The 27,197-nt window shown below is 37.5% G+C and overlaps 2 protein-coding genes and 1 pseudogene across 3 annotated transcripts in view; 2 read left to right on the top strand and 1 right to left on the bottom strand.

Moving 5' to 3' along the window:
• The window catches only part of PSMD14 (proteasome 26S subunit, non-ATPase 14), a 101,616-nt gene extending 76,921 nt beyond the window's left edge, over window positions 1-24,695 (bottom strand). Inside the window, exons 1-3 of one of the 2 annotated variants that reach the window (XM_072751721.1) lie at window positions 24,327-24,695; window positions 17,405-17,525; window positions 15,052-15,103 (exon numbers count right to left, since the gene is read on the bottom strand). In XM_072751721.1, the coding sequence (XP_072607822.1) occupies window positions 15,052-15,099 (48 nt within the window). In that variant the 5' untranslated portion in view covers window positions 15,100-15,103; window positions 17,405-17,525; window positions 24,327-24,695. Of the gene's footprint in view, window positions 1-15,051; window positions 15,104-17,404; window positions 17,526-23,889; window positions 24,184-24,326 lie in introns of those variants that run through there. The other variant, XM_072751722.1, reaches the window with a different exon arrangement.
• Window positions 24,332-25,336, top strand: LOC140598176 (uncharacterized). The gene is made up of 2 exons (XM_072751723.1): window positions 24,332-24,981; window positions 25,107-25,336. Exons 1-2 carry the CDS (start codon window positions 24,442-24,444, stop codon window positions 25,203-25,205), a joined length of 639 nt encoding a protein of 212 aa, XP_072607824.1. The 5' UTR covers window positions 24,332-24,441; the 3' UTR covers window positions 25,206-25,336.
• Window positions 25,337-26,744: 1,408 nt separating this feature from the next.
• On the top strand, window positions 26,745-27,197 carry LOC112916533 (protein mago nashi homolog pseudogene; annotated as a pseudogene).

Genomic DNA, 27,197 nt, shown 5'->3' with positions numbered 1-27,197 from the left:
AAATACCCTGGTTAGTGCTCAAACTCCTTGATTTATGCTAATTAGAAGCAAAAAAGCCTCGGAAGTTCTGAGGCATAACCAACAGATATTAAGGGATGGAAAACATCTAAGATTTCCTAGAAATACTCCTGACCACTACCTTAACTTCATTAAGCATTTGTCTATTCATAATACTACTTGGGATACCCAACATAAAAACTACAGAATGGCTATTTTGGAAGAATTAAAGAAACAGGGAGGGACAGAAAAAAAAAGACGAATTATTACAGACCATTAAAGAGAGGCTGTGGTAAAAAAACTTAGGGGAAAATTTTACACTTTTAGGAAGGAAGGCAAAGGTCACATTGTCACATCTATTTATCTTCTCCCTTTCTCATATTGCTGTTTAATGCTCTATAGAAGAGCACTTAAAAACAAGTCTTTCAGTTCTATTCTGAAATCATACTTTTTCCTTCAAATGTTGTAAGTTACTTAATTACTATATGCCTCTATCTCCACCTATGAGATGGAAACCTGTTGCTTAATCAATATTATTTACTAAATACTGGACATTTTTGCCTAGGAGAGGGAGTAACAGCCAAACCTGAGAATAAAAAAGGCAATCATCAGGTAATCCAAAGTAATAAACAACAAAACATTTGAACTGATATTTTTTTCTCATTGGGAGATAGCTCAGGGAGGTTGAAGGGCCTGGGAATGATGCTAACATATGAAAATATACCCTAGAAGAAAAATGAATAGGAACAAAATCCCAAACATCCACTTTCCTACACACTGACACTGTATTGTCATTCTCTTTTCCTCTTCCACGGATCTCAGCCACCATTCAGATGTAGTCTAGTTCCAGAACGAGGCTTTTCATTGTTGCCCAAAATATACTGCCTTCCTCAGTGAGTTTGGATTAGGTATCTGTGCCAGGGCAGAGAGACAGCCATGCTGGTGTCCACAAAGTGACAAAGGCATGAATTTGTCCCCACACAAACTGGGAACCAGAAAGGGACCCCATAATCTAATCATATCTACAAGCATTCAAAGTCAACTTACTAATGAAAACATCCTGCAAAATAGAAGACCAAGCAAGGAAGATGTGGCATAGTGAGGTAAAACATGACAATTCTTTCCAGAAATATTTATTTCTGAATTATTAAACAAATTTTTAAATGTATTAATTATCAATAAGTAACTTAAATCCTAAAAAAAATTATAGGGCAGATATTAAATTCATTTCGTACAATTGCTACAAGTAAAAATTTATGTGACCTTAGACTAGCATACATTTAAGGGACGGAGATATTTGAAAATGAGTTTATATCAATGGGAAAGTGCAAAGAAACTTCCCAGTGTATGTCAGTTCCATCACCCACGGGCAGTGAGCATAGCCTGCCTGTGCCAGTCAGATCATCAACCAACATTACTGTGTAGGCCATTAAAGAAGCCGTTAATACTCTGGTTTAAAACCAATCTCAGCACAGGCCAGAGCAGCAGATTAAGCAGAACTTTACATCAGTGGCAGGTCTTCCAAGTTCTCTTGGTGCCACAGAATTCATAAGTGGGATCAGTATGTTCTAAAAAAACATGGTACTGCAAAAGGAAAAAAAGGTTCCACAGCATCAAGCATTAATACTTGAAACCTCATCATCAAAGTGACAGTTTTCAAGTGCCATTTATGATGCCCTAGTCTGGAAACATCCCAGCTAACCCATCTGATCAACAATTTCACAGATGGAAGCACTTGATGGCTAATTGGCAAGTCTATTATTCAAATAAAACAGCTCTCTGTACCTCTTCTTTCATTATTACAAGTCAAGGTACAAGACTGGTCATTCAAATTAGTTTAATAAGAAAAGCCTCTTTCCAAAAATAATTTTTTAAATGAAACAACTTACTTTGGCAATTAGAGTACTAATCAATTTCTGAATAGTAAGGAAAATGTTTTATTAGCTAAAAGGAAAAAGATACATAAATCTTCTTTAAAAAGTTGTACTCTTTGTATACTCTACTTTTATCAATATATCAAGGTATACATTATATATTACCAGAGGGAATAAAATATTTACTCATTCCTTAAATATTCTTAAAATATGAAACAAGAATGACATATCACAACAAAGAAAACCCCTCTTAAATATTCTTAAAAATACAAAATACAAAAAATACAAAAAGCAAGCATCTGGAGTGCCTGGGTGGTTCAGTCAGTTAAGCATCTGACTCTTGATTTCGCCTCAGGTCATGATCTTGGAGTGGTGGTATCCAGCTCCCAGTGGGGGGGCGGGGGGGGTCCACGCTCAGCAGGGAGTCTGCTTGAGATTCTGTTCCTCCCTCTCCTTGCCCTTCCCCACCATTGCATGAGTGGGCATGAAGGCATTTTCTCCCTCTCTCTCTCAAAAATAAATATTTTAAAAAAGAAAAAAGCAAGCATCTTACTCCTCACCTATATTTTGCAATAGAAATTTCCAGATTATTTAAGGTTTTTTTTAATTTACAAAGCAAATAGCCAGTGACAATACCGTGAGATTATCTACTGGAGAAAAATGTTGATGTAGAATAGGCCTTGGCATCAGAGAAACTTGTGTTCTAACTCTAGCTTCACTTCTTAGTTCTGTAACTCAATCCTATAATACAGGAGTAATTATCCCTATTCATATAGGATTACTGAGAGGATTAAATGAGATTAAGTTCATAGAACCATCAAAACATGGGAGGCACTCAGCATTAGTCCGCTGGGCTCAGCATTAGTCCATTTGGCTTTCATCCTCTCCTCCACCCCACTTCTATAAATCTAGGGAATCCTGATACAACTGTCAAAATATGTGGGTTCTCTTTATGGATCCATACATTTGCTGTAGATCCCATTAACAATTACATTTCTTATTTGAACTATCTGGCTATCTCCCTATATTGCTACAATGTTCACAGTCCTTAAAGAAACCTGTAAGGAAGAGTCATGTTTGAAAGACTGAATATAAAATATTCAAAGATCTCATTTAGCCTAAAAAATAGAAATTAGGGAGGAAAATGGGAAGGTAAAAGTACCCAGAAACTGTGGAACCAGGTACAAACTAAAATAAAATCAAAATAATCTTCCTATAGTGATATGGCTATTTAATGGTAACAAAAATGTATACTACCAGGTAATAAAATAAGCCATTTCCATGAAGTAAAAGAACACTGTTTTCTATAAAACAGAAAGGGGTGCTTTTCCAACACTAGGTTTTGTTGTTTCATCTACTTCTGGTAAGCATTTTGCTTTCAATTACTTAGGGTTGGTATTTAGAACACCAAGGAATAAAGAACTACTCAACACAGAGCTACCACAGGCAGATAAGAGTGTACACAGGTAAAAAGAGGGAAAATATGCATAGGAGAAAGAGAAAAGTTAACTACGATAATCATTAATATACTCTTTACTGTCCCTAAGCCCACCCACTGTGCTCCACACAAGCATTCAGTGTCCTGGCAGGAAGAGCCTGTGAAATCACCAGCAACAGTCTGAAAAGCAGCACTGGGAGGCTACTTAGTGGAGACCATTGCCCTGCTCTGGTGGCATGCTTCCAGGGCATTCCACCTAGATAACATCTCACAAAGAATCACCTTGACTGTGCATTGTAGGAGTAAACACTGACCATATCTGCCCAGATTTTAGATAAGTATGATATCTAGAGTACTGTCCAAATGATAATCTGATCTGAAAAATTACAAGTTACATTATAAAAGTTAAAGACAAGAAACCCAAAGATCAATATACCAAATGAACAGTGTAGCCAGTAAATCAAGTAGGTAAACGCAGTGTTGAAGGTAGAGAAGAAAAAGACACAGACTGGATTTCCAAGATTGTAGCATTCCATTCTTCTGGCATATTGAGATTATATGACAATACTTCACTTTCCTATGTATTGAACAGAGGTATCTTCCTTCTCATCCCATATATCTTTTGTACAAAAAGGGTATCAAATGTCATAGATCCATCATATACTTGACTTCAAATTTTTAAATCCTAGTATTTCATTTTTCCTCATAATTTTGATTTTCTATTTCATCAGAATGTGATTAATTCTGGAAGGTAATCTCAGTGCAATCAAAAATAACTGCTCCCCTTAGATTCTAAAGAATTCAAACAAAACCATTTATGGTAATTTCCTATCAAAATAGAAATTTAACATTCGCAAGTGTCAAAGATCTTTCCCCTTGAAAGACTACTCTCAGTAGAATGTTCAAACAAAATTACAGAAAGTAACTATGATGCATCCACCAGGAATTTGTTTTCCTTGTACTTGAGAACTCTCGAGAGTAGATTTGAGACCTCTCCAGAGCACCACATTTTCATGGGGTTTAATATCTATTCAGAAGAATTACATTACAATGACAACTAGAAAGAGTGTGCTCTAATTAGCTTGCTATTGACCTGACCTTTCTTAATTTTCTACAGTAGAAACATCAGCTCAAGTACATGAATATAATAATTAGGAACTATATTTTTAAAAATAATAAAATTATTACATGACAAGCACAGCAAATGAAAAAAGTAAAAGGCATCTTGTATTTTTGCTTTGTTTCTAAAGCAAAATCACTATTTATTTGTAGTTAAGTGAAGAAATAAAACAATTACAATTTCTTGACCCTTCCCTACTTCTTAATAGGCATAAAAATGGCCAAATTAATCTACCAATGTTTAGAAAGGCTCTCTGTAAATGTTCAGAGGATCACATAAGGATAGATAACTCAAAGAATAAAAAGAGAAAAAAAAGGTAACCAGAAGCATCCATCAGTATATAAAAATTGTCAATACAAATAGGCTAAAGTGCTCAAGGAATTTAATCATAAAAGGCCTTTTGTAAATGCCTATGCTCGTTTTCATGCTACTGAATCTTTTAGTAAATAAGGGTCATTTTTCAAATGTGACAGGTGTAAAGATTAATTATACATATTAACCTGTGTTGGTTCAAGCTACACCAGAATCTCTCTAGCAGATAAATATACAATAAAAATTAAATACTGTAACCTATAACCTTAAAAGCTACTACTATTGTAGTAGCTTCTTGTCTCTGCTTCCATTCTTTCCATCTTACATCTCATCTCCCGAGTAGCCAAGTTCTCTAAAAATGTTTGTCTGGGGCGCCTGGGTGGCTCAGCTGGTCGGCTGCCTTTGGCTGAGATCAAGAGCCCCCCTCACACTGCCCCCTGGTTAGGCTCCCTGCTCAGTGGGGAGTCTGCTTCTCCCTCTCCCTCTCCCCTTCCCCGTGCTCATGCTCTCTCTCAAATAAATAAAATCTTAAAGAAAAAAAAAAGCTTGTCTAATAAGCGTAACTCCTTTGCTCAAAAATACCTAAGGATTTCCCAACTCACTTGGAAGAGAATCTTCTACAAGGCCCCACATAGTCTAGCCTCTGGCAACCTCTCTAGTTTTATGAAATGGCTAAGTAAAACATGAAAAAAAGTACTGAAAAATAAATTAGAATGCATTTCTGATTTTGTTGTACTTGCTGACTTTTTAATAAAGTACTAAAGGAAAATGTTAATATCATTTAATAATACTGACTTGTTCTTTTGCTTAGTTTTGTTTGTTCATTTGTTTATTAAAACGACAGAATATTATATATGAAGTAAAAGTTCCTTTTGCCTTCTTCCCTTCTCATGAATTTGTGTGGATTTACCTAGGCCTATGGTAGTCACTAGTAACATGTAACAATAAATTTACATAAGATTAAAAATTCAATTCTTTAGTCACACTAAGGACAATCCATGGACTCAGCAGCTATATGTGGCTTAAATTTAAATTAATAGAAGTTGAAATTAAATAAAATTTAAAATTCAATTCTTCAGTTGTTCTATTCACATTTCAAGTGCTTAATAGCCAGCCACATATGGCTAGCAGCTACTGTGTTAGAACTAATATAGAATATTTCCATCACTGCAGAAAGTTCTATTGGATAGTGCTGCTGTACAACTTGTAATAATTTTACTCAGGAATTACATACTCTTTTAAAAAGTGTTGTTTTTAGAATTAACATTAATGCATTCACATTGTATCTCTCTCTCCAACCTGAATTTTTCTCTTAATATAAGAATCTGGTTCATTTTAACTGCTGTGTAATATTCCATCAGAACACATTTTTGCCACAGACATTTAAGTTCTTCAATTTTTTTCAAAAATGTAAACGATGTTGTAATAAATACCCTTAAACAGGTGTCCTGATACACATGTGTAAGAATTTCCTAAAGTGAATAAACAGAATTGCAGAGTCATAGAAGTTAGGGCATTTTCAACTTATTAGATACTATCAAATTGATTTCCAGAGCAACTTCAACCATTTATATTTCCACATGCAGTGTGTTCATTCAACAAATATTTATGTATTCTATTTGCCAGTAATGTTCTAAACATTGGGATACAATCCTTAACCAATTCCCATACCCATACTTGATACCCACACTGGGCCTACAGACAAAAAGCTCACATGAGAACTTTTGCTTTCCAAAATCTTAACAGTTAATACAACAGACTTTATTAAAAAAAAAAAAAAAAAAGTCTAATACCTGTTTTATTTCTCTGACATACAGTGAGGTTGAATATCTTCTCCTACGCTTATTGACAGTTATCCTACAAACTTCCATTTCATGTTCTTTCTTCTATGAGACTATTTTTTCTGTCTTACTGATTTATGGTTTGCTAAATGTGTTGCAGATGAACGCATTACAAACATCTTCTCTCCATCTATTGCTTGTCTTTTAAGTTTGTTTCTACTGTCTTTGTTGGGACAAGAGTTAGTAATGTATTGAAGTCAAATTAACAATCTTTTGAGTTTTACTTTCCTATTTCTTCTAAAATTTTTTTCTAAAAAATATTTCTTTGGGCTATTTTCTGTGTGTCTGACATGCTCACATGTTTATTTAATCCTTTATGAAACATCTAAGATAAGTATTAATCTCATTTTAAAGATGTGATAAGTGAAATTTTTATTGTGGTAAAATATACACAACGTAAAATTTATCACTAATCATTTATTTTTAAGTATACAGTTCTGTGGGCATTTAGCATATTCACATTGCTGTGCAACAAATACTAATATCCATTTCCAGAATTTCTTCATCTTCCTAAATTGAAACTCTATAACCATTAAACACTAATACCCTCTCACCTACTTTCCCCAACCTCTGGCAACCACCATTCTACTTTCTATCTCCATGAATCTGACTACTCTAGTACTTCCTGTAAGCAGAATCATTCAATAACGGTCCTTTTGTGACTGGCTCATTTCACTTAGCATCATGGCTTCAAGGTTCATCCATGTTGTATCAGATGTCAGGTTTTTCCTTCCCTTTAAAGGTTGAATAATATTCCATAGCATGTCATATCACATTTTGTTTATCTACTCACCTTATCAGTAAGACACAAGTTGCTTCCACCTTTTGGCTACTGTAAATAATGCTGCTACTGGACACAAATATCTGAGTCTCAGCTTTCAATTTTTGGAGATATATATATTGACAGAAACAGAATTACTGCATCATATGGTACTTTTGTGCTTAATTTTCTGACAAACCACCACACTGTTTTTCAGAGGTTACATAATTTTATATTCCTACCAGCAATGCACATGGTTCTAATTTGTCTACATCCTAATCAACAATTGTGATTTTCTAGTATTTTTTTGAATAGCCATTCTAATTGGTGTATCTTCCAAAATTATGAAGTTTGATTTTCACAGTCATCATGCCTTCAATTCATGTGGTATACATTTTTTGTGTCCCCCCCCATATAGAAAGGCATTTGTTCCAGGGCACCTGGGTAGCTCAGTCGATTAAGCATCTGCCTTCGGCTCAGGTCATGATCCCAGAATCCTGGGATCAAGTTTGCATCTGGGCTCCCTGCTCAGGAGAGAGTCTGCTCTTCTCTCTCCCTCTGCTTGTGCCCTCTCTTCTGTCTCAAATAAACAAACATCTTAGGAAGGAAGGAAGGGAGGGAGGGAGCCACTTGTTCTAAAATCATTTAGTGAACAGGTCTTTTTTTTCCACACTTTTTTTTTTTTTTAAGATTTTTTACTTATTTACTCATGAGAGACACAGAGAGAAGCAGAGACAGAAGCAGGCTCCATGCAGGGAACCCGACATGGGACTCAATCCCAGGTCTCCAGGATCACTCCCTGGACTGAAGGCGATGCTAAACCGCTGAGCCACCTGGGCTGCCCCTCCTCACTAATTTTTAATGTAATTTCCTTCACAAATCAAGTTCCCATATATGCATGAGTCTACTTCTGTGCTTCCGTCTTGATGACACTGATCTATCTACATACCAATATTACACTACTTGAGTCATATAACATTAAAATATATTTTGATATTTGGTAGAGCAAGTTTCTTTTTCCTTTCTAAGAATTTCTTTGCTATTCTTGGGTTCTTTTTTCTTATATGAATTTCAGAATTCGTTTTTCAATTCCATGAAAATTCCGGTTGATATTTTTATTGGAACTCCACTGAATTTATGATTAGAGAACTGGCATGTGATATTAAGACTCCTCATCTATGAAAATGGTATTATTTCATGTATTCCAGGCATTTTTTTCCATTGCTATGTTAAGTTAATCCTTTCTATAAAATATCCAATCAAAACCCAAAAGACAAATAACTGAAAGAAGATTTCTATTCAAAGACCCAGGGAAACAGAAAAATTACTATTAGTTATATATACAAAATCTATATACTACTATATAGATTTGGGAGTTACAACAAATAAAATAGAACACAACCAATTCAGGAAGTTTTTTTTTTTGTTTTTTTTTTTTAATCAAGCCACCTGAAATAATCCCTCAAAATGTAGCTTATATCTCACCACTTTCAGAAAGCCTCCTCTGGTCATTCATTTATAGTATCTTCCCCTTTTTTTTGCATCTAGAAATTACTGGGATTTGTATCAGAGAGAAACAAATTGACAACTTATAGGCAATATAGGCCTGCATATGTGCTTAGTTTGGTCTACATGTTTCTTAAAACAAAAACCAGAGACCAAGGATATTTTTGTGATTTTGTGTTAGGATTTCTGACTTGCAGGTATGTCATTCTCTCCGAGTGACCCAGCTAACAAAGATTCTGTCTCCGTGCTTCCTTGATTACTAAGAGAGACAAATCACGCTGATTTTTTAAAGCTTCCACATAAAAGTGATCTATTAATTTTCAACTCCCATTCCATTAGTCAAAGCAAAATCATGGTCAAGCTAACTTAAAAACTGATGGAGAAATAAAACCCTACTATGTGCCTGAAAGGCTAAATATCAGAAATGATTTCGTATAGTTGAGGACTCTGCCTTCAATTTCTTCCCTTCTATCTATTCTGCAAACTACCACTAGAATTACTTTTCAAAAACACAGACTGAATCAGGGCCCCTGGCTGGCACAGTGGGTTAAAGGTGTATCTTGGTTTTGGCTCAGGTCATGATCTCAAGCCCACATTGGGCTCCCTGCTAAGTGCAAAATCTGCTCATTCTCTCCACCTCCCCTTCTGCCACTCCATCCCATACACACATGCACTCTCTAATAAATAAAATCTTTAAAAGAAAAGGCACACAGATCATAAATCTGCTAAAAAGTCTTCATGAAACTATAATGCCTATGGGAAAAAAAAAAAGTAAAAAATCACTAGGGATGGTATTCAGTCCTTTCACAACCTACTCTAAATTTATTCACCAGCTTCTTTCCTCATTATTTTCCCTTACGTCACCTATTTTCCAACTTTTTGAGGATGTCTTTCCGTATATTCCAAAATTTAGCTCAAACATCATTTCTTCAATTCAGTCTTATTTAATTGCGGAAAAAGTTAGAAATCCTGCATCCACTGTACTTTGAAATCCTATTTATTTTTTAAAGATTTTTTTTTTTTATTATTATTATTCATGAGAGACACACAGAGAGAGAGAGGCAGAGACACAGGCAGAGGAAGAAGCAGGCTCCATGCAGGGAGCCCGACGTGGGACTCGATCCGGGGTTTCCAGGATCACGCCCTGGGCCGAAGGCGGCGCTAAACTGCTGAGCCACCTGGGCTGCCCGAAATCCTACTATTTATAATGAACATTGGTATCTACTCAAAGTAGTTAATATGTGCCAGGCACTTAAAACATAATTGATGTGCTTCTACTAGAATATAACATAACTAGGTTAAGTAATAATGTTCTTAGAAAATCAAAATACCAGGTGCCTGGGTGTCTCAGTTGGCCTTGGGCTCAGGTCACGATTCCAAGGTACTGGGATAGAGCAGCTGGCTCCCTGTTCAGCGGGAAGTCTGCTCCTCCCTCTCTCTCTGCCCCTCCCCTCTGCTCATGCACTCACTCTATCTCAAATAATAAATAAATTCTTTAAAAAAATCAAAATACTGGCCTAACAAATTAAAATACAAGTCAAGATGCCACAGACATTTTACTTGAAAAATTCATGGGCAGCCCGGGTGGCTCAGCGGTTTAGCACCGCCTTCAGCCCAGGGCAGATCCTGGAGACCCGAGACCGAGTCCCACATCAGGCTCCCTGCATGGAGCCTGCTTTTCCCTCTGCCTGTGCCTCTCTCTGTGTCTCTCATGAATAAATAAATAAAATCTTTAAAAATAAATAAATAAAATACTTTAAAAATTCATTTACTTTCTTCTTAAAGATTTATTCGTGTGTGTGAGAGAGAGATCAATGTTACACAATTGTACTGGAAGAAGGGAGGGTCAGAAGAGTAGTAGACTCCTCCCATAGTGCAGAGCTGGAGGTGGGGCTCCATCTCTCTCCACACCCTAGATCTCCACCCGGAAGATCATGACCTGAGCCAAAACCATGAGTTGGAGCCTAACCAAGAGTTGGAGCCTAACCTACTGAGCCACTCAGGCACTCGAGAATTCATTTACTTTTAAGCTTATCTTAAAAGCTTACCTTGACTTTTCTAAAAGTAAATGGACCCAAAGACTTAAACTAAAACTTTTAGAGACTGGAGACTATGCTTTGGCTATGCCTATCTCTTGGGTTTTATCTTCACAGATTTTGGAAAGTTTAGTTGCCAAGACCTAACTTGGGATAGTTATAAAGACAATCAAGTAGCCAAATTACAGCAGCAAATGCTTTTAATAAATCATCTCGGGCAGCCCCCATAGTGCAGCGGTTTGGTGCTGCCTGCAGCCCAGGGTGTGATCTTGGAGATCAGGGATCGAGCCTGCTTCTCCCTCTGCCTGTGTCTCTGCCCGTGTCTCTGCCCCCCGCCCCCCCGTCTCAATAAATAAGTAAAATCTTTAAAAAAAAAAAAAAAAGAAAAAAATCATCTCGTGTCTTACAGTAATTTCAAGTTTGTAAACACTTTAACAAATACATTTGAAATTTAAAGCTACTAGTTAATAAATTTAAATAGTTCTAATAAAACATCTGTTTGTTTCTCCTTCAAACCACTAATAAATTTATACCAAAGTTCGGGATTGCGGACAGACTTAATGGTATTAGCCTATCATTATTCAAGTATTAACATTTCAAACTGTAATATTAAAAAAAAAAAAAACACCTCCAAATTGTTTCTGTAGGTATAGAAATGATAATGAAAAAGTAGGAAAAAGTACCATGATAAAGCTAAAGGAAGAGAAAGTTTTAAAACACTATTAACAATATTAAAATATCGGGATCCCTGGGTGGCTCAGCGGTTTAGTGCCTGCCTTTGGCCCAGGGCATGATCCTGAAGTCCCGGGATCAAGTCCCACATCGGACTCCCTGCATAGAGCCTGCTTCTCTCTCTGCCTGTGTCTCTGCCTCTCTCTCTCTCTCTGTCTGTCATGAATGAATAAAAAAATAAATAAAATAAATAAAAATAAAATATTAAAATATTAAAGTCCACTGAAAAAGGAATTAAAAGTAGGCCAACAGATTTGGCAATTTGAGCAATTCCAGAAAAGTAATGGAAGAGGAGGGCAGAATATAACCTCACAAGAGTCAATAAAGGTAAGGAAGGATATATTATCTGTGAGTATAAGCTATTATTTCAGGAACTCTAGAAATAAATAGAAGAAAGGTTTAGTGGCAGGGTACAGTGAAGTTTTGTCTTTTTTGGATACAGACAACTTAAACATTCTTATAAGCAGAGAAAGAGATCAGTGCAGATGAACTAGGTTTTAAGAGAGGATGGGATCAGAGAATAAGTGGGAGAATTAGCCATGGAGACGAGAAAAATCATGTCATTTCGGAGAAAGTTCAGAGTTGTCAGAAGAAAGTGCCCTATTCCGTTTCTATTCTCATGTTTTAAAAGGGCCATTTGCAAACTTACCAGCAAGTATCCTGCCCTATAAGAAAATTCTGACTTTTCCATTAAATAAGTGGTAAGACAGTAACATTCCATTTATTTCTGGAGGGACAAAATAGCTTATGTCTCCTTTTCCACTTTTATTGGCTGCTATGCATTACTGAATGGATAGAGTAGCTATTATTAACCCAAATACCTTTGACTGTATTTAAAATAAACATTACACAACACTTTATTCCTGTACATTAAGAAATAATACACTTAACATTTGTTGCAAAAGTAACATCTTAAGTCTAAAATAAAAGTAAAATTAAAAAATGTTTAAAGAGGGGATCCCTGGGTGGCACAGCGGTTTGGCGCCTGCCTTTGGCCCGGGGCGTGATCCTGGAGACCTGGGATCGAATCCCACGTCGGGCTCCCGGTGCATGGAGCCTGCTTCTCCCTCTGCCTGTGTCTCTGCCTCTCTCTCTCTCTCTCTCTGTGTGTGTGTGTGTGTGTGACTATCATAAATAAATAAAAATTTAAAAAAATGTTTAAAGACTTTTATTTATTTATTCTGAGAGAGAGCATGTGAGTGAGGGAAGGAATAGAGGGAAAGGGACAAGCAGACTCTGTACTGAGCACAGAGCCTGACAAAGAGCTCGATCCCAGGACCCTGATATTATGACCTAATCTAAAACCAAGAGTCAGACACTTAACAGACTGAGCCACCCAGGCACCCCAAGACTAAAATAAAATTTTAATGAAAAAACATTAAGCACTGAAAACTAGTATTTGATAAAGGAGACATCACAGAAATAAGCACCCCACAAATTATCCCCTTAAGAGTTTGCCATTTAATTGGGAAGATGAAACACATACTTGAAATAATAAATTTTCAAACAACGTATTTTCAAGTTCAAATAAAAATATACAGGACACATGAGATGATTAAATTATCAGAAACCAAGGAGAGGTTACTGAATCAAACTTAAGTTTTTCACTTACTACAAAGGTTTGTAGTACTCACAGAGGTATGATGTAGCTTATTAGTGGTTGGTAAAACCGTATTTCATGTCCAGCAATTTTTCAGCATGGATTTCTAGCATGGATATATAATTTATGGCATCTAATGCTTAAGAAAAGATATTTGGTATTTAAATTTACTGCAACTTCCTTTAAGAATCGTACTAAAGCAATATCATAGCCTATATTTTGCAGGTAAATTTGCAGTACCTACACAATACCTCAGCTCACTTCTGACATTTACGAAAGTATAAAAAACAGCTTTGGAAGGGTCAAGTCTCAAAAATCAACCTTTTTTTTTTTTTTTTTTTAAGATTTTATTTATACAGAGAGTGAAAAAGTACAAGGGAGAGAGAATATCTCAAACAGACTCTGCACTCAGTTTGGAACTCAATGCAAAGCTTGACCTTATGACCCTGAGATCATGACCTCACTTAACCAACTGAGCCACCCAAGTGCCCCAAGGCTTAGGCCTCTTCAGAGTATGGATTAAACAGATCTTAGAAAAATGAAGAATCATAAAGAAATAGGCTGATAGTAAAGGAACACGAGAAATAGTCAACACTAACAGAAGTAAAAAGAGCTGAAGTCTACACAAGGATGCAAAACAGAATCACAAAATGATTCCAACTTTCTAAAAGGAAAAGGTGTATCAGTAAAAGACATGGCAGATCTACTTAAGGAATTCTTTTTTTTTTCTTTAAAGATTTTATTTATTTATTCAGGAGAGACACAGAGAAAGAGAGAAAGGCAGAGACACACAGGCAGAGGGAGAAGCAGGCTCCATGCAGGGAGCCCGACATGGGACTCGATCCCAGGACTCCGGGGTCATGCCCTGAACCAAAGGCAGATAGATGCTCAACCGCTGAGGCACCCTCTATGTAAGGAATTCTTATAAAAGTGCCTCCACACTGAAAATACCATAAAATCCCCAACAAAACTGTGTCTTTCACAACATATAGACTACTTTAAATGAAGGAAGATAAACTGATTGACCATGATATGAAAATGAGGGAAACTTGGTAACTAGAAGGGTTATAAAGGTAGGTTATAAAATATTCCCAAAATTTGGCCATAAAACATTATGCTACATATAAGCCTCAGGAAAGGAACAACACATAGTCATCACTTTTGTGAATGGAAAACTGGAAAGATAATCAGTGTAGAACTCAAAAAAGGCAAAAATTCCTTCCTCACCTAAAGCAGAATAAATATTCTGTGATTAAAAAAAAAAATCTATCTAGAGACCATTTGCCCAACAGTAAGAAACAAGATAGATGATAATACTAAAACTGAAAACAAATTTAATTCTATTAAGAATGCAAAGAAAAAAAGAGATATTACATATCAATTCATCCATGGATCATAACTACCAGAAGGAATTTATCAGTATTAAAATTGTACATACATTCTGTGGGTCAGTTTTCTGGATTTTGCCATGTATGCCATGTTTACTTTTTCATGTGTTACTTCTAAAGTCTACATTGTAAACCCAGAAGTAAGGTATTTTGAGTGTTTTTTTTTTTTTTATTAAAAGGGAAGTTTGAAAATCTCGCACATCCCAAAATTTTAAATTGAAAAATAGAGAAAATTCTTATTCCTAGGAGAAATGAAATTAAAATAATAGAAAACATTCTCCACACGTTACTCAGTGTTGCAATATAACCACCAACAATAAGGTAAGCTTCTTACCATAAGGTTATCTGTAAGATGATTTTTGTGGGAGTGATTTCTTTCTCTTTGGATAAGTAAAGAAAGATGTGTAGTTTGCACATAAAGAAATACTGAAAAGTCTATTTACTAACCTGGCCCAGTCCAGGCATACCTCCTCCAAGTCTAAGAAGTCTGTCCATATTTCTAGAAAACAGAAACAAAGGAAAACGTTCCTAAGCACAAAAGTGTTTACTCAATTGCTATCTATATAATTCACCTTCAGTCACTCAGTATGTCAAAAATATTGGTGGTAATTACAACACAACATCAGACTTCCTGTTAATTAACACCACATATTAATTCAAGAAGCTGTCTTCCATGCTAATTAACAGACCTTACTTTACTGCTTTGGTTTTGGGTTATCCCCGGTTTTAAAGACAAGCAATCTTAGCATACTTTCAAAACTTTGCTATCATTAAGTTAATTATATTTTCTCATTGTTATCTAATAAAGTACCTGAATGAGGAAAAAGTGCCTGAAATGCTTATCATATGTATGATTGAATTTCCTTCAATTTGTCCAGAGTGTACAAATAAAAATCCTCACTTTTAAATTAAATTTTAACATCCTCATTAGTAAGTTCTGTGCTAATTAACTTACAGCTTGTCAGTTATCATCAAAACTACATGTGAAAGACATTGTGAGCAGATTATGGATCTCTGAATTAGCATCAAAGGCTTTTTCAAAATGAACTCATTATACTAAAAGAAATATTATAAAGTAAACATTAAATGCATTAAGATAGTGTTCTAGAACCTACACAGATATTTAGCCTTATAAACATATACACCTTTTTCAATAAGAAAATTCAATTGCTGTTCTCAACGATAATTTTGGAGTTAACCAACAGAACATTAACTTTTAAAGTACCAATCTGATTTGTTTTTCATGTCTAGAATACTTATAGAAGACATTCTTATAAGCTTGAAAAACTCAAAAGAAATCAAAGGAAAGAAATAGCAAGGATACCAATATGAACTCAACTACACAAAAAAGTGTAACCAAATTATAAAAAATTATTATCAATACAACTAAATACTTTAAACATGACAATGAAGCATTTCTTCCACTAGAAAATTGTTACTGTGCCTTAAAATTTCTGTTCTAAGTGTATTCTCCAGAAATGGTATTACTACAATTTATATTCTAAATTAAATGCTAATGAATTAGTCGTTTGTTCATGTTGTTTTACTAGTTAGAACTGCTATATACACTAAAATTTAATAGCGTACTCATGATCATTACATTACAGCCTAATTATGTTTGTTGGATCTTGCTAACAAGTTACTCCTGTATTTAACAATGTTAATATTGCGAATTTTATCCAAGTCCACATACAGAAAAATGCACAAATGACACAGCCATGGAATCTTCACAAAGTGAACACACTTCCATAGCCACCACCTAGATAGATAAACAACATTATCGGCACCTAAGCATACTCCTCAGGCCCCCTTTCCAGTCCCTATCACCATGGAAAGATAGAATTCCAACTTCTAATGGTATATATTAGTTCTGCTGCTTTTGAATTTTATATAAACAATTATAAACAACTTTGTATCAACAAGTCTATGAGGTTCACAACAGATAAATTCATTTTAAAAAATGAAAGGCACATAAGAAAACTTGAGTGTCCAAAGTTTCTGCTTTATAACCTTAACGCATTCCAATAGCAGCATTTACAAAATCTCCATCAAATTCTCATTAAAATTCCTCAACTCAAATACAGCATTTAACACATGGCACTTTTTAAAAGACTATCTACATGGGGGGGGGGGGGGGGGGGACTGAATAGTTTAAAATATTTAAGATAATGTGCATAAAATACATTACATAAATACATATCTCTAGAATGTATTACCAAAGGGAAAAAAAATTCCTTTGGACCATTCCAAGCTTAGAAACTTAAGGAACAAATGGAAAAAAACTAACAACATACAGTATACTTTAGACATTATATACATTCCAGGCCAAAGTCGATTCCCAGCTGTGCTCAGTTTATCTATTCCCCCAGTGTTGTTTCTGATGACTTTACACAGACTCCAGATGCTGTGAATATACATGAGCGATGTGGGGAGCAGAGGGAAAGAAAATCTGGCAGGTCAAATTTGTGTTTTTAGTAAAATTAGATGTCTCAGCAAACAGGAAAAAATATTTAACAAACTAAAACATTTTAGATAACATAAACATATCTAATAAAAATACTAACATTTGGAAATGATATATATCGATAAATGTTCTATATTACACTACTTTCTAAAAAGAGTTACAGAAAGAAAGAACAAAAATGCTAGCTAATCTAAATGACTTTCATTAGCTCTTAAATCTGGATACCTATCACATATTTATAATTTGATGTATGTTAAAAAATGATACATTTCCATAACATCTTTATATCATATCCTAAAATAATAGGTGAAAGTTATACACATTCTTCATTCTCACCTGGTCAGTAACTCCAACTCTTGAAGTGTTAAGCTTCAATTCGTTGAGTTTGACAAATTTCTTCTTAACTCAAGCTATACTGGCAGGTATAACTTTTCCCAAGTATTTTTTTCTCTCGCTCCTAAAAAAAGTAAATAATAAAATAAGATATAATTTTGAAAACTATGGAGGAAATTATGCCAAGAGCTAGAAATGAAGCAAAATTCCTTAAAGCAAAATAGAAATCAAAATTGATTTTAATGGCCATTCCCAGAAGAATATGTGAAGGAATAGCATTCCAGGGAGCTATATAAAGCAAAGGATTAACCCCACGCACACATTTTGTTTTGAAGTCTCTTTTTTGATCAGTTTTCGCTATACACAAGAATTGACAATTCATGACTTTTAGTCTTTCTAGAGGTATTTCAAAGAACAAAGAGAAAATTTACTCATATTTTTAAATAGGACATTGTATTGTGCAATTACCATATAGTCCCATTGCAGATTATTACAAATCCATGATATATTATGGAATCTTAGTGATGTTATTTTCCCATAATTGAAAGTTTGCTATTTCATTGCCGTAGGAACTAGTTCATTTCTTAGTCAATTATTCCCAACTATGCCAAAGACTCAAAAGAAAAATGGAAGAGTAAGAATTATCCATGCAATAATGAAATACATTATTGCTATTGCTTCATCCTTCTATTGTGCTGCCCAAAGTATTTTACCATCTTTCAGAAAAATATGAAAGACTAGAGACATAATCTTTGGAGGTTTTTTTTCTTTTTAAGCTTTCATTTGAACACAGTTGAAAATTCAGAATTTTTCATGTTACATCCATAATGTCAAAGATAGGAAAAGTCACAGAGAAAAATTTTTTTTACAATGATTAGAGAATCACAAGGTGAATATAAAGAAACAGGTAACAGCACTCTTGTCTCTAACGATAACAATAAAATTGATGGTATAAACCAGGGTTTCTTCAGTACTGTTGACATTCAGAACCAAATTTTTTGTTGTACGGGTTGTCTTATGCATGACAGGGTGTTTAGCAGCATCCCTGGCCTTTACGCATTAGATGCTGGAAGCACCTACCCAGTCATGATAATCAAAAATGTCTCCAGACGTTGCCAAATGTACCCTGGAAGGGCAAAATCACTCCCAGTTCAGAACCACTGATATAAACAAAATTTCAGACTATACATCTTCAGATAACAAAATTAACCCTACATGAATTTTCTAGAACTGAAGAAGCACTGAGTGCTGGAAACAGTTTAGGAGCTCTTTATAAAGTTCAACAAAGAATTATCTTATGACGCAGCAACTTCACTACTAGGTATATATCGAAAAGAATTAAAAATAGGTATTCAAAACAAACACAGGTACGTATATGTTTACAGTATCATTATTCATAACAGCCCAAAGGTGGGAAAAGCCTAAATGTCCATCAAAAGGTGAAAGGATAAACAAATTCTAGTATGACTATACGTACAATGGACCATATGGAATATCATTCAGCTATAATATGGAATGTAGCACTGACACATGTGATAATGTGGATGAACCTCAAAACATGCTACGTAAAGAAAGACATGCACAAAAGGTTGCAAACTGTATGATTCCATTTATATTAAATATCCCAAATATATGAATCTATAGGAAAAGAACGCAGATTAGTGACTGCCAGAGGTTGCAGGAAAGGAGTAAAATGGAGAAACTGCTTAATGGGTAAGGAATTTTACTACAGAATAATGGAAATGTTTTGGAGCTAGACAAAGGTGGTAGTCACACAACACTGAATGTACTAAAAGACAATGAACTGTTCACTTCTTTTTTTTTTTTTTAAAGATGTATTTGTTTGAGAGAAAGAGTCAGAGCACATGCACACTTAACGAGAGGAAGAGCAGGAGAGGGGGGAAAGAATCTCAAGCCGACACGACACTGGGAGTAGAGTCTGACACAGTGCTTGATCTCACATCCTCTAACATCACGACCTGACCCGAAACCAAGAATCAGATGCTTAACTAGCTGAGCCATCCAGGTACCCTGGAACTGTTCACTTTAAAATGGTTAATTTTATGTTAATTGAATTTCACCACAAAAATTATTTTTTTAAGTGGATCAATGAGTGAATATATTTGAAAGACTTAAAAAAAAAAGGCTCTCATCTAATTAGGTATTCAACAAGAAGGACTTTACTACAAACTATTTATTTATTTATTTATTTATTTATTTATGAAAACTAGACTTTAAGATTTTATTTATTTATTCATGAGAGAGACACACACACAGAGAGCAGAGACAGACAGAGGCAGAGGGAGAAGCAGGCTCCATGCAGGCAGCCCAATGTGGGACTCTACCCCAGGACTTCAGGATCACACCCTGGGCTGAAGGCGAAGGATGAACCACTGAGCCACCCAGGTGTCCCATTACAAGCTATTTTACAAGAACTTGTTTTGCTAAAGAGATGTGTGACATATTCTTTTATCTTTTATAATGCTAATGAAGTTCATATGTGGACAAATGCTAAAGTGTCCTAAAAGATGAGCAAAATGAAACAGGTAATGTAGAAGGGGAAAAAAAATCATTGGACTAACTTTAATTGGTATTCATAAATCTAAAAAGAAATATTTTGGGATCCCTGGGTGGCGCAGCGGTTTAGCGCCTGCCTTTGGCCCAGGGCGCGATCCTGGAGACCTGGGATCGAATTCCACGTCGGGCTCCTGGTGCATGGAGCCTGCTTCTCCCTCTGCCTGTGTCTCTGCCTCTTTCTCTCTCTCTCTCTGTGACTATAATAAATAAATAAAAATTTAAAAAAAAACTCTAAAAAAATGTTTTGTAAACAGAGATAATACCCATTGTCTCTTCAACAAAATCATGAACTATCTATGTTTTCAGAAGTATTACAATTGGGAAATGAAAAAGTTCTGGAGATGAATGGTGGTGATAGTTGCACAACTTGAATGTACTTAAAGCAACTGAACTGCACATCTAAAAATGGTTAAAATGGCAAGTTTTATGTTACGCATATTTCATATGGAGGTTAAGAGCCATGACTCCGCAGTACAAGTGCCAGGATTCAAATTCTGTCTCTAATACTTATTAGCTGTGTGTCCTTGGGTCAGTTACCTCTCTGAGCCTCAGCTTCCTCATCTGCAAAATGGAAATAATGACAGATTCCATCTTATACAGTTGTTTACAAGATTAAAGAAGACAGTGGACATAAACATTTAACATGATGCTGGGGAGACACCTGGGTGGCTCAGTGGTTGAGCGTCTGCCTTCAGCTCAGGGCATGATCCCGGGACAAGTCATATATCGGGCTCCCTGCATGGGAGCAGGGGAGCCTGCTTCTCCCTCTGCCTGTGTCTCTCTCTGTCTCTCTCATGAATAAATAAATAAAATCTTTTAAAAAAATAAGATGCTTGGTGTACAGTAAGTAAACAATGAATGCCAGGTGCTATCATCTGCACTACCCTCCTTAGGGGTCTACAATTCATACAACATAGATTCTTCTTCTGTCTGTCACTTAGTGAATTTCAAAACAATAGGTATATTTTCACAGTACTAAATGAATTACATTGGAGAGGAGGGACTTCCACTTTGCAGAATTTAGCAAAAGGTTAATAAAATTAAAGTGTTACACTATAATATAAAAGACAATACTTAGAAATAAAAGCCATACAAAACACCTACGGATCTAAACCAGGCTTTTAAACATATCGAAAAACAGAGGACCCAAGAGCTTATCATGATACGATTAACTTACTTTAAACATTATCAGATAATATGAATAAAGTGTTTAGCTGTAACTAATATGTCATACATAGAGTAATGTTTAGAATCCTAACTGGTTAAAAAAAAAAAAAAACACATAGTACGTACTTTCAAAAAGTTATACATCAAAAAGTTGATTTTCCACTTGTTCATCTCCCTGAGTTTATATCTGATTAGAACCTGATACAATTAGATTCTGTTCATGTTGGAATTAAATCAATTCTCAAATATTTACAGGGAATGTATGGAACCACAAGTAACTAAAAAACAGACCCTTCAAAATTATCTTAATCTGGATTTGAAGTGTGGCAATTTTTTTTTTAATTTTTCAACCTTTTCACAAGGGACACTGTTGTCCCAATAATTCATAAAATTCAAACAAAATCATGAAGCCCTTAGCTGTTTGAGTTTATCATTGTTTTTCTTAGTTCATTTTTCATTTGTACTCCCCAACCCATGTCGCAGTTACATATTACTTCTGAGACTGCTGCTAAACCCTCTCTTTACTCCAGATCTCACTGTATCTCTAATTCCTCTACTTTCTGATTTGTGGAAAGTAATTAGGAACTTCTTTGACTTTCTTAAGGGCTTTCTTCAATGGAAGAAATAGAAAAAGTCAATATTAAACTTAATTATACAAGTAGGATTTTGAAAACAAGATTTTTCCAGTTTAGAACAGTGAAAATGGAACTACCACAAACATCTTTTCTTGTGCTGTCTCCTAATTACAGCATTCAGTTAAATATTCATTAAACACAAGTCTCCCCCTCTATCCCAAAGCAGAGTGTTCCTATTAAAACTTTCCTAAGTGGAAATGACATAAGTCGAAGAAACAATTACCATTTTGTAAAAGCAAAAATCCTCTCCGGTTCTCTTTCTGTTAGCAAAAACGGGTATAATGTAGGTGTTCTGTAAAACTCAAGTGGGATAAAGCTAACTTTCAGATAGTAGGGGAAACCTGTATTACCTTGTACATAAGGTGATACAGAAATAGAGCCACTAAGAAACTCAGTGACTTTCGCTGAATTTATAGTCTATTTGGGGAAGCAGGATATAAACCCATGAAAAATACATAAAGTTAAAGGAAGCAGTGTAGAGCCAGAAAGCCTGTGAAGGCAATCAGACCTCAATTTGAATACGAGCTTCAAAACCTACTCTCCAGGAATGCCTGGGTGGCTCAGTAGGTTAAGTGTCTGCTTTCTGCTCAGGCCATGATCCCAGGGTCCTGGGACTGAGTTCCACATCGGGTGCCCTGCTCAATGGAGAGCCTGCTTCTCCCTTTCCCTCAGCCAACACCACCCCCTTCATCCTCTTCTCTCTCTCTCAAATAAATAAAATCTTTAAAACCAAAAATCTATTCTCTGAATGATATGGAAAACGTTACCTTCTTCTACAGATTTCTTCTATAAGATGGGGATAATACCTACCTTGCAAGTTGGTGGTAAGATGAAATACAATGTGCCTAATATAGTGCCTGGAACATTCATAAGGTACTCAAGAACTCTTGATACTGTTGTTATCATCACCTTAGAACCAGAAGCTATATTTAATCCAACTCTCATCTTACACATGGAGACTCCAAAATATCACAAAGCAGGATATGAATGTCAAATGAGTGCAAAAAACTGAGTGTACAAGTTCCTGAGTAATAAATCTCATGAATATTCAGGTAAGACTTTCAGAAGTGGATACTACATTATAAAATGAACACTGCTATACGATGGAAAACAAAAGCACAATTGCCTCTTGTTCCTGATATTCAAACATGGGTTCCAAACCTACATACTAAACACAAGTTTACACAAGCATAAAAATAAAATAAACCCATAACAGGTTAAAATGCAGCTTTACATTTAGAACCGCAAAAAGATTATTTACCAAGCACCTTGGGGGGGAAGAAAAATATCCCAAAGTCAACAGATGGGGTTTCTTTGAAAGAGGACTTCAAAACTTCCTTCTGTGGGCCAGAAATAATTTTGTCCTGGGACACGTTTAAAACACTATTCAGGCCTTTGACTAAGTATCACTTCACTGAACACAACTTTATGTAGTTAATTCTGAGCTACTATATCTTAATCATCTCTCTAAATGCACAGTAACTCACTAAATTTATATTTGTTTAAAGCATATAAACTTTAAATGAGCCAGCTGCCAGCCTTACGTAACAAAACAAGAAAACCACCACCGTGTTAAACATCTCCACCAAAACTGTGTTCAGTTTTTTGTTATTTTGACATTATCAGTGACTGGCTTATGACTTTATTCCTAATAAACAACACAGCAGCACCAAAAACATATTTCTGTGACCAAATAATAATAATAATAATAATAATAGTCTTCACCCAAAACTGCATTTCTATGCTAATTTGTAAAGCTTCTTCCTTGCCTTCCCCATGAATCTTTATCGACTTTTTAGTTACCATTTTTCATTTCAAGACTTTTTCATCCCCCAACTAGATTTATATTAAAACTCTTCCGAAAAGTTTACACTTTTTCTTCTTTTGACAGACACAAAGTCAGTCCCCGGGGAAAACTAAGTTCCAAGAAGTAACAGAGTAGCAGATTAATACTTTATTGAAAACAGGAAATGTTATCTATTCACCAACTACTCCTCAATTTAAAAACAAACAAAAAAACCCACACAACTCCTCAATCAAGACAAACTGAAAGTTAAAAGGCAGGGCAGGGGGGAAAAAAACAACAAAAAACAAAAACAAACACCATACTTTGTTTGGAAGAGTTTCAGGGTTAAAAACCGGTGCATCTCTGGGGTTTCCGTTTGGTTTTTAAGGGGAATTAAAATCCTCACACTACGAGGAAAAGGGTCAAGGCCCACGGGAAGGGCCGGGGACGGAGGCAGCAGGCCTTCAACGGCAAGTTCTCGTCCGCGCTGCCTGCCGTCAGGTGCCCGGCGGACACCGCAAGAGGCCACACACAGGTCCCCGCTGCAGGGAGGGGGTCCCCAGGCCGAGTCCAACCCCCGGGGCGCACCCGGCTGACGGGAGGCCCGGGTCCCCCGCGGAGGGCGGCGGGAGGGCGGCGGGCCCGCGCCCCTCGGCGCCCCGGCCTCAGCGGCCGCTCGGCTGCGCAACGTGACTCAGGCGAGCGCGCGGCTGGCGGCGGCCTAGCGCGGCCGCCCGCGGACCGACCCTCCCTGCCTTACCTGCGGCCGGCGGGCGCGGGAGGCCGCGGTCCGGGCTCTGGTGTCCCACCTGCGGCGACGCGAGGGCGGCGGCGGCGGCTCCCGCTCCACGGGGCTCTGGCTCCGCGAACCGGCGATGAATCAGCCCGATTCCATTCAAAACAGTCGCCCGGGCCTCCGGCGCGAAGCACTTCCGGGTTCACGGCTCGGGGCTCCGCTTCGGCTTCCGTTCCCCCGACGGCCAATTGGAGCCGGCTCGGGCGTCGGGCGTCGGGCGGGCGCCCCGGGGCAGAGCGCGCACAGACGGCGGCGCGGCCCGCGGCTCGGGCTCGGGCTCGGGCTCGGGCTCGGGCTCGGGCTCGGGCTCGGCCTCGGCTGCGCGCGCCGCACGGAAGCCCGCCCCGACCTCCGCCCCTTTCTGCCCCCACCTTCCCCGCGTCTCCTCCGCGCGTCCGGGCCTGGAGGTGCCGGGCTGGGAGGCGGAGCTGCGGGGCGGCTGGCCCCGGAGCCCGGGTCGCTGGCGTGCTCGCTGCGGCGCCCTGGGCCATCTGCGAAGCCCGAGAGAAAAGGGCGTAAAAAGGCGGGGAGAGGTCCCAGGTCCTCTTCACCGCGCACCTACCCGCCGCCTTCGCTCTCCGGGGACTGGATTTCCAGGAAAATCCAACGTTTCCCAAATGTTAGAACCACCTATTTTAAGCCCAGTTTCATTTACAGGGCTTAAAAAAAGCATTATTCACGTTTCTCCAAGTAATTAGCGTCAACAGCGTTAAACTCCTCATCTCCTCTGTGCTGGGTTTTCAGAGAACAAAACTGGAGGCCGAGAAAAATCGAGGCCGTCCCGCCTCGAGTGTAGCATTAGCCCGAGGACAGCCACCGCAGGCCCCTGGGAGTACGAGCTGAACGTGCCAGGAAGCACCGCGGGACGCCCTTGACAGAGACAGAAAGTCCTGTGTTGGAAGGAAAACAGATCTTAAGAAACTCCCCCACCCTTTCCCCCATATTGGAATGAAAATATTCCTCCACCCCTTCTGAAAATCCTCTAGACCAGCCCATAAAACCCAGCTGGGGGATCCCTGGGTGGCGCAGCGGTTTGGCGCCTGCCTTTGGCCCAGGGCGCGATCCTGGAGACCCGGGATCGAATCCCACATCGGGCTCCCGGTGCATGGAGCCTGCTTCTCCCTCTGCCTGTGTCTCTGCCTCTCTCTCTCTCTCTCTCTCTCTCTGTGACTATCATAAATAAATAATAATAATAATAAATCTAAAACTTTAAAAAAAAAAAAAACCAGCTGGAACCCACCTCGGGGTCCAAGTCCCCGCCCGCCCTGTGGGGCACACTTGGACCCAAGCTGGAGCTTGTTAATAAACCCTTCGGTACTTGCATCGGTGTCGGCTCCTTGGTGGTTTCTCAGATTCGCAATCTTGGGCACAACAAAAACCACCCGAGAAATGACCGATTATCGAAAAAAATCTATATCCTACTTAGGCACAGGCTCTGTTTAGGGCAACATGTTCACCCCTTGACTTTGTCAAGTATGTTCCAAATAATAAGCATCCTTAAGGCATTCCCAAGTCAAGATTGGTGATGAATCCTCTGGATGGAGGAAGAGGAGGGATTACAGCATCTGAATCCGAAGCCATTGGAGTGGACGTAATTACACAGAACTTCCCTCTTAAAGATACTCCATTTCTATCTTAAAAAAACAAATACATCGATTATTTTAACCATAGTTAATAATACATTTGGATCAGTATCTTTATGTGTCTCCCCAAACTGTGCCTACTTGTTTGCTTTTTTTTTTTTTGGTGAAAGACCCCATCCTTCAACTAGTTTGCTTCATCAGACATGAGAGTAGGAGTTTCCCTCCTGTTCACCTGGTCCCACTGGCCTCCCAGTTAATCACCCTGTAAATCGTGAAGTGTCTAACCTGTAAAAGAACTTTTCTAATCCACCACTCACCTTTCTCCATTCCCTCTACTCCAGACTTAACCCAAGCCTTCCTCATTTTTTTCCTAGAATGATGCAATAATCTTAATATCCGTGCTTCTAATTTGTCCCCCTTAAATTCATTCTCATTTATTAGCAAAGAATTTTTTCAATTACACAAATACAGTCATGTCATTTCTTTGCTAAACATTTCACCAGTGACGCCCTCTAACAATCAATACAAAGGTCAAAAATCTCTTTATTTAGAACAGCCACACTAAAGGGTTTAGCTAGGGAATGAGATCTATAGGGACTTTGAAAAATTCAGACGTTTCTAGGAATCTAAAAGGTAATATGTAATCTAAAAGGTAATATGCATGCTTAAGGACATGCACATACCTAGGGCTGTGTGAATGCTCAGGAAAGCCCTGAGAAGGCCCCAAGCTCTCACCTCTGTCTGACCTTTAGGCTCTACACAAGCAAGAAGTGAAAACAAGAGCTTCAGCGGGGCAAACATGACTATGGCCAGCGATTTCTACCTGCACGACTACGTAGGGCACAAGGGCAAGTTTGGACATGAGTTTCTGGAGTTCGAGTTTCAGCCAGACGGAAAGCGTAGATATACCAACAACAGCAATTACAAAAATGATGTCATGATCAGGAAGGAGGCTTATGTACGCAAGAGCATAATGGAGGAACTGAAGAGGATTATTGATGACAGTGAAATTACAAAAGAAGATGATGCCTTGTGGCCTCCCCCTGACAGAGTTGGCCAACAGGAGCTTGAGATTGTAATTGGAGATGAACATATTTCTTTCACCACCTCAAAAATAGGTTCTCTTATTGATGTAAATCAGTCAAAGGATCCTGAAGGCCTTCGAGTATTTTACTATTTGGTACAGGACCTGAAATGTTTAGTATTTAGTCTTATTGGATTACATTTCAAGATTAAACCAATCTAAATTGTA

The sequence above is a fragment of the Vulpes vulpes genome, chromosome 3 (genome assembly GCF_048418805.1).
Source record: "Vulpes vulpes isolate BD-2025 chromosome 3, VulVul3, whole genome shotgun sequence".
Classification (NCBI taxonomy): domain Eukaryota; kingdom Metazoa; phylum Chordata; class Mammalia; order Carnivora; family Canidae; genus Vulpes; species Vulpes vulpes.
Note: the sequence above shows the minus strand (reverse complement) of the source record. Positions and strands in the feature narration are given on the sequence as shown.

Bases quoted from the DNA above. Each gene is read 5' to 3' on its own strand.
- LOC140598176 (XM_072751723.1), top strand. From the start codon at position 24,442: ATGAATCAGCCCGATTCCATTCAAAACAGTCGCCCGGGCCTCCGGCGC. The intron at 24,982-25,106 runs GTTAGAACCACC...CTGGGTTTTCAG, and splicing joins AAATCCAACGTTTCCCAAAT to AGAACAAAACTGGAGGCCGA.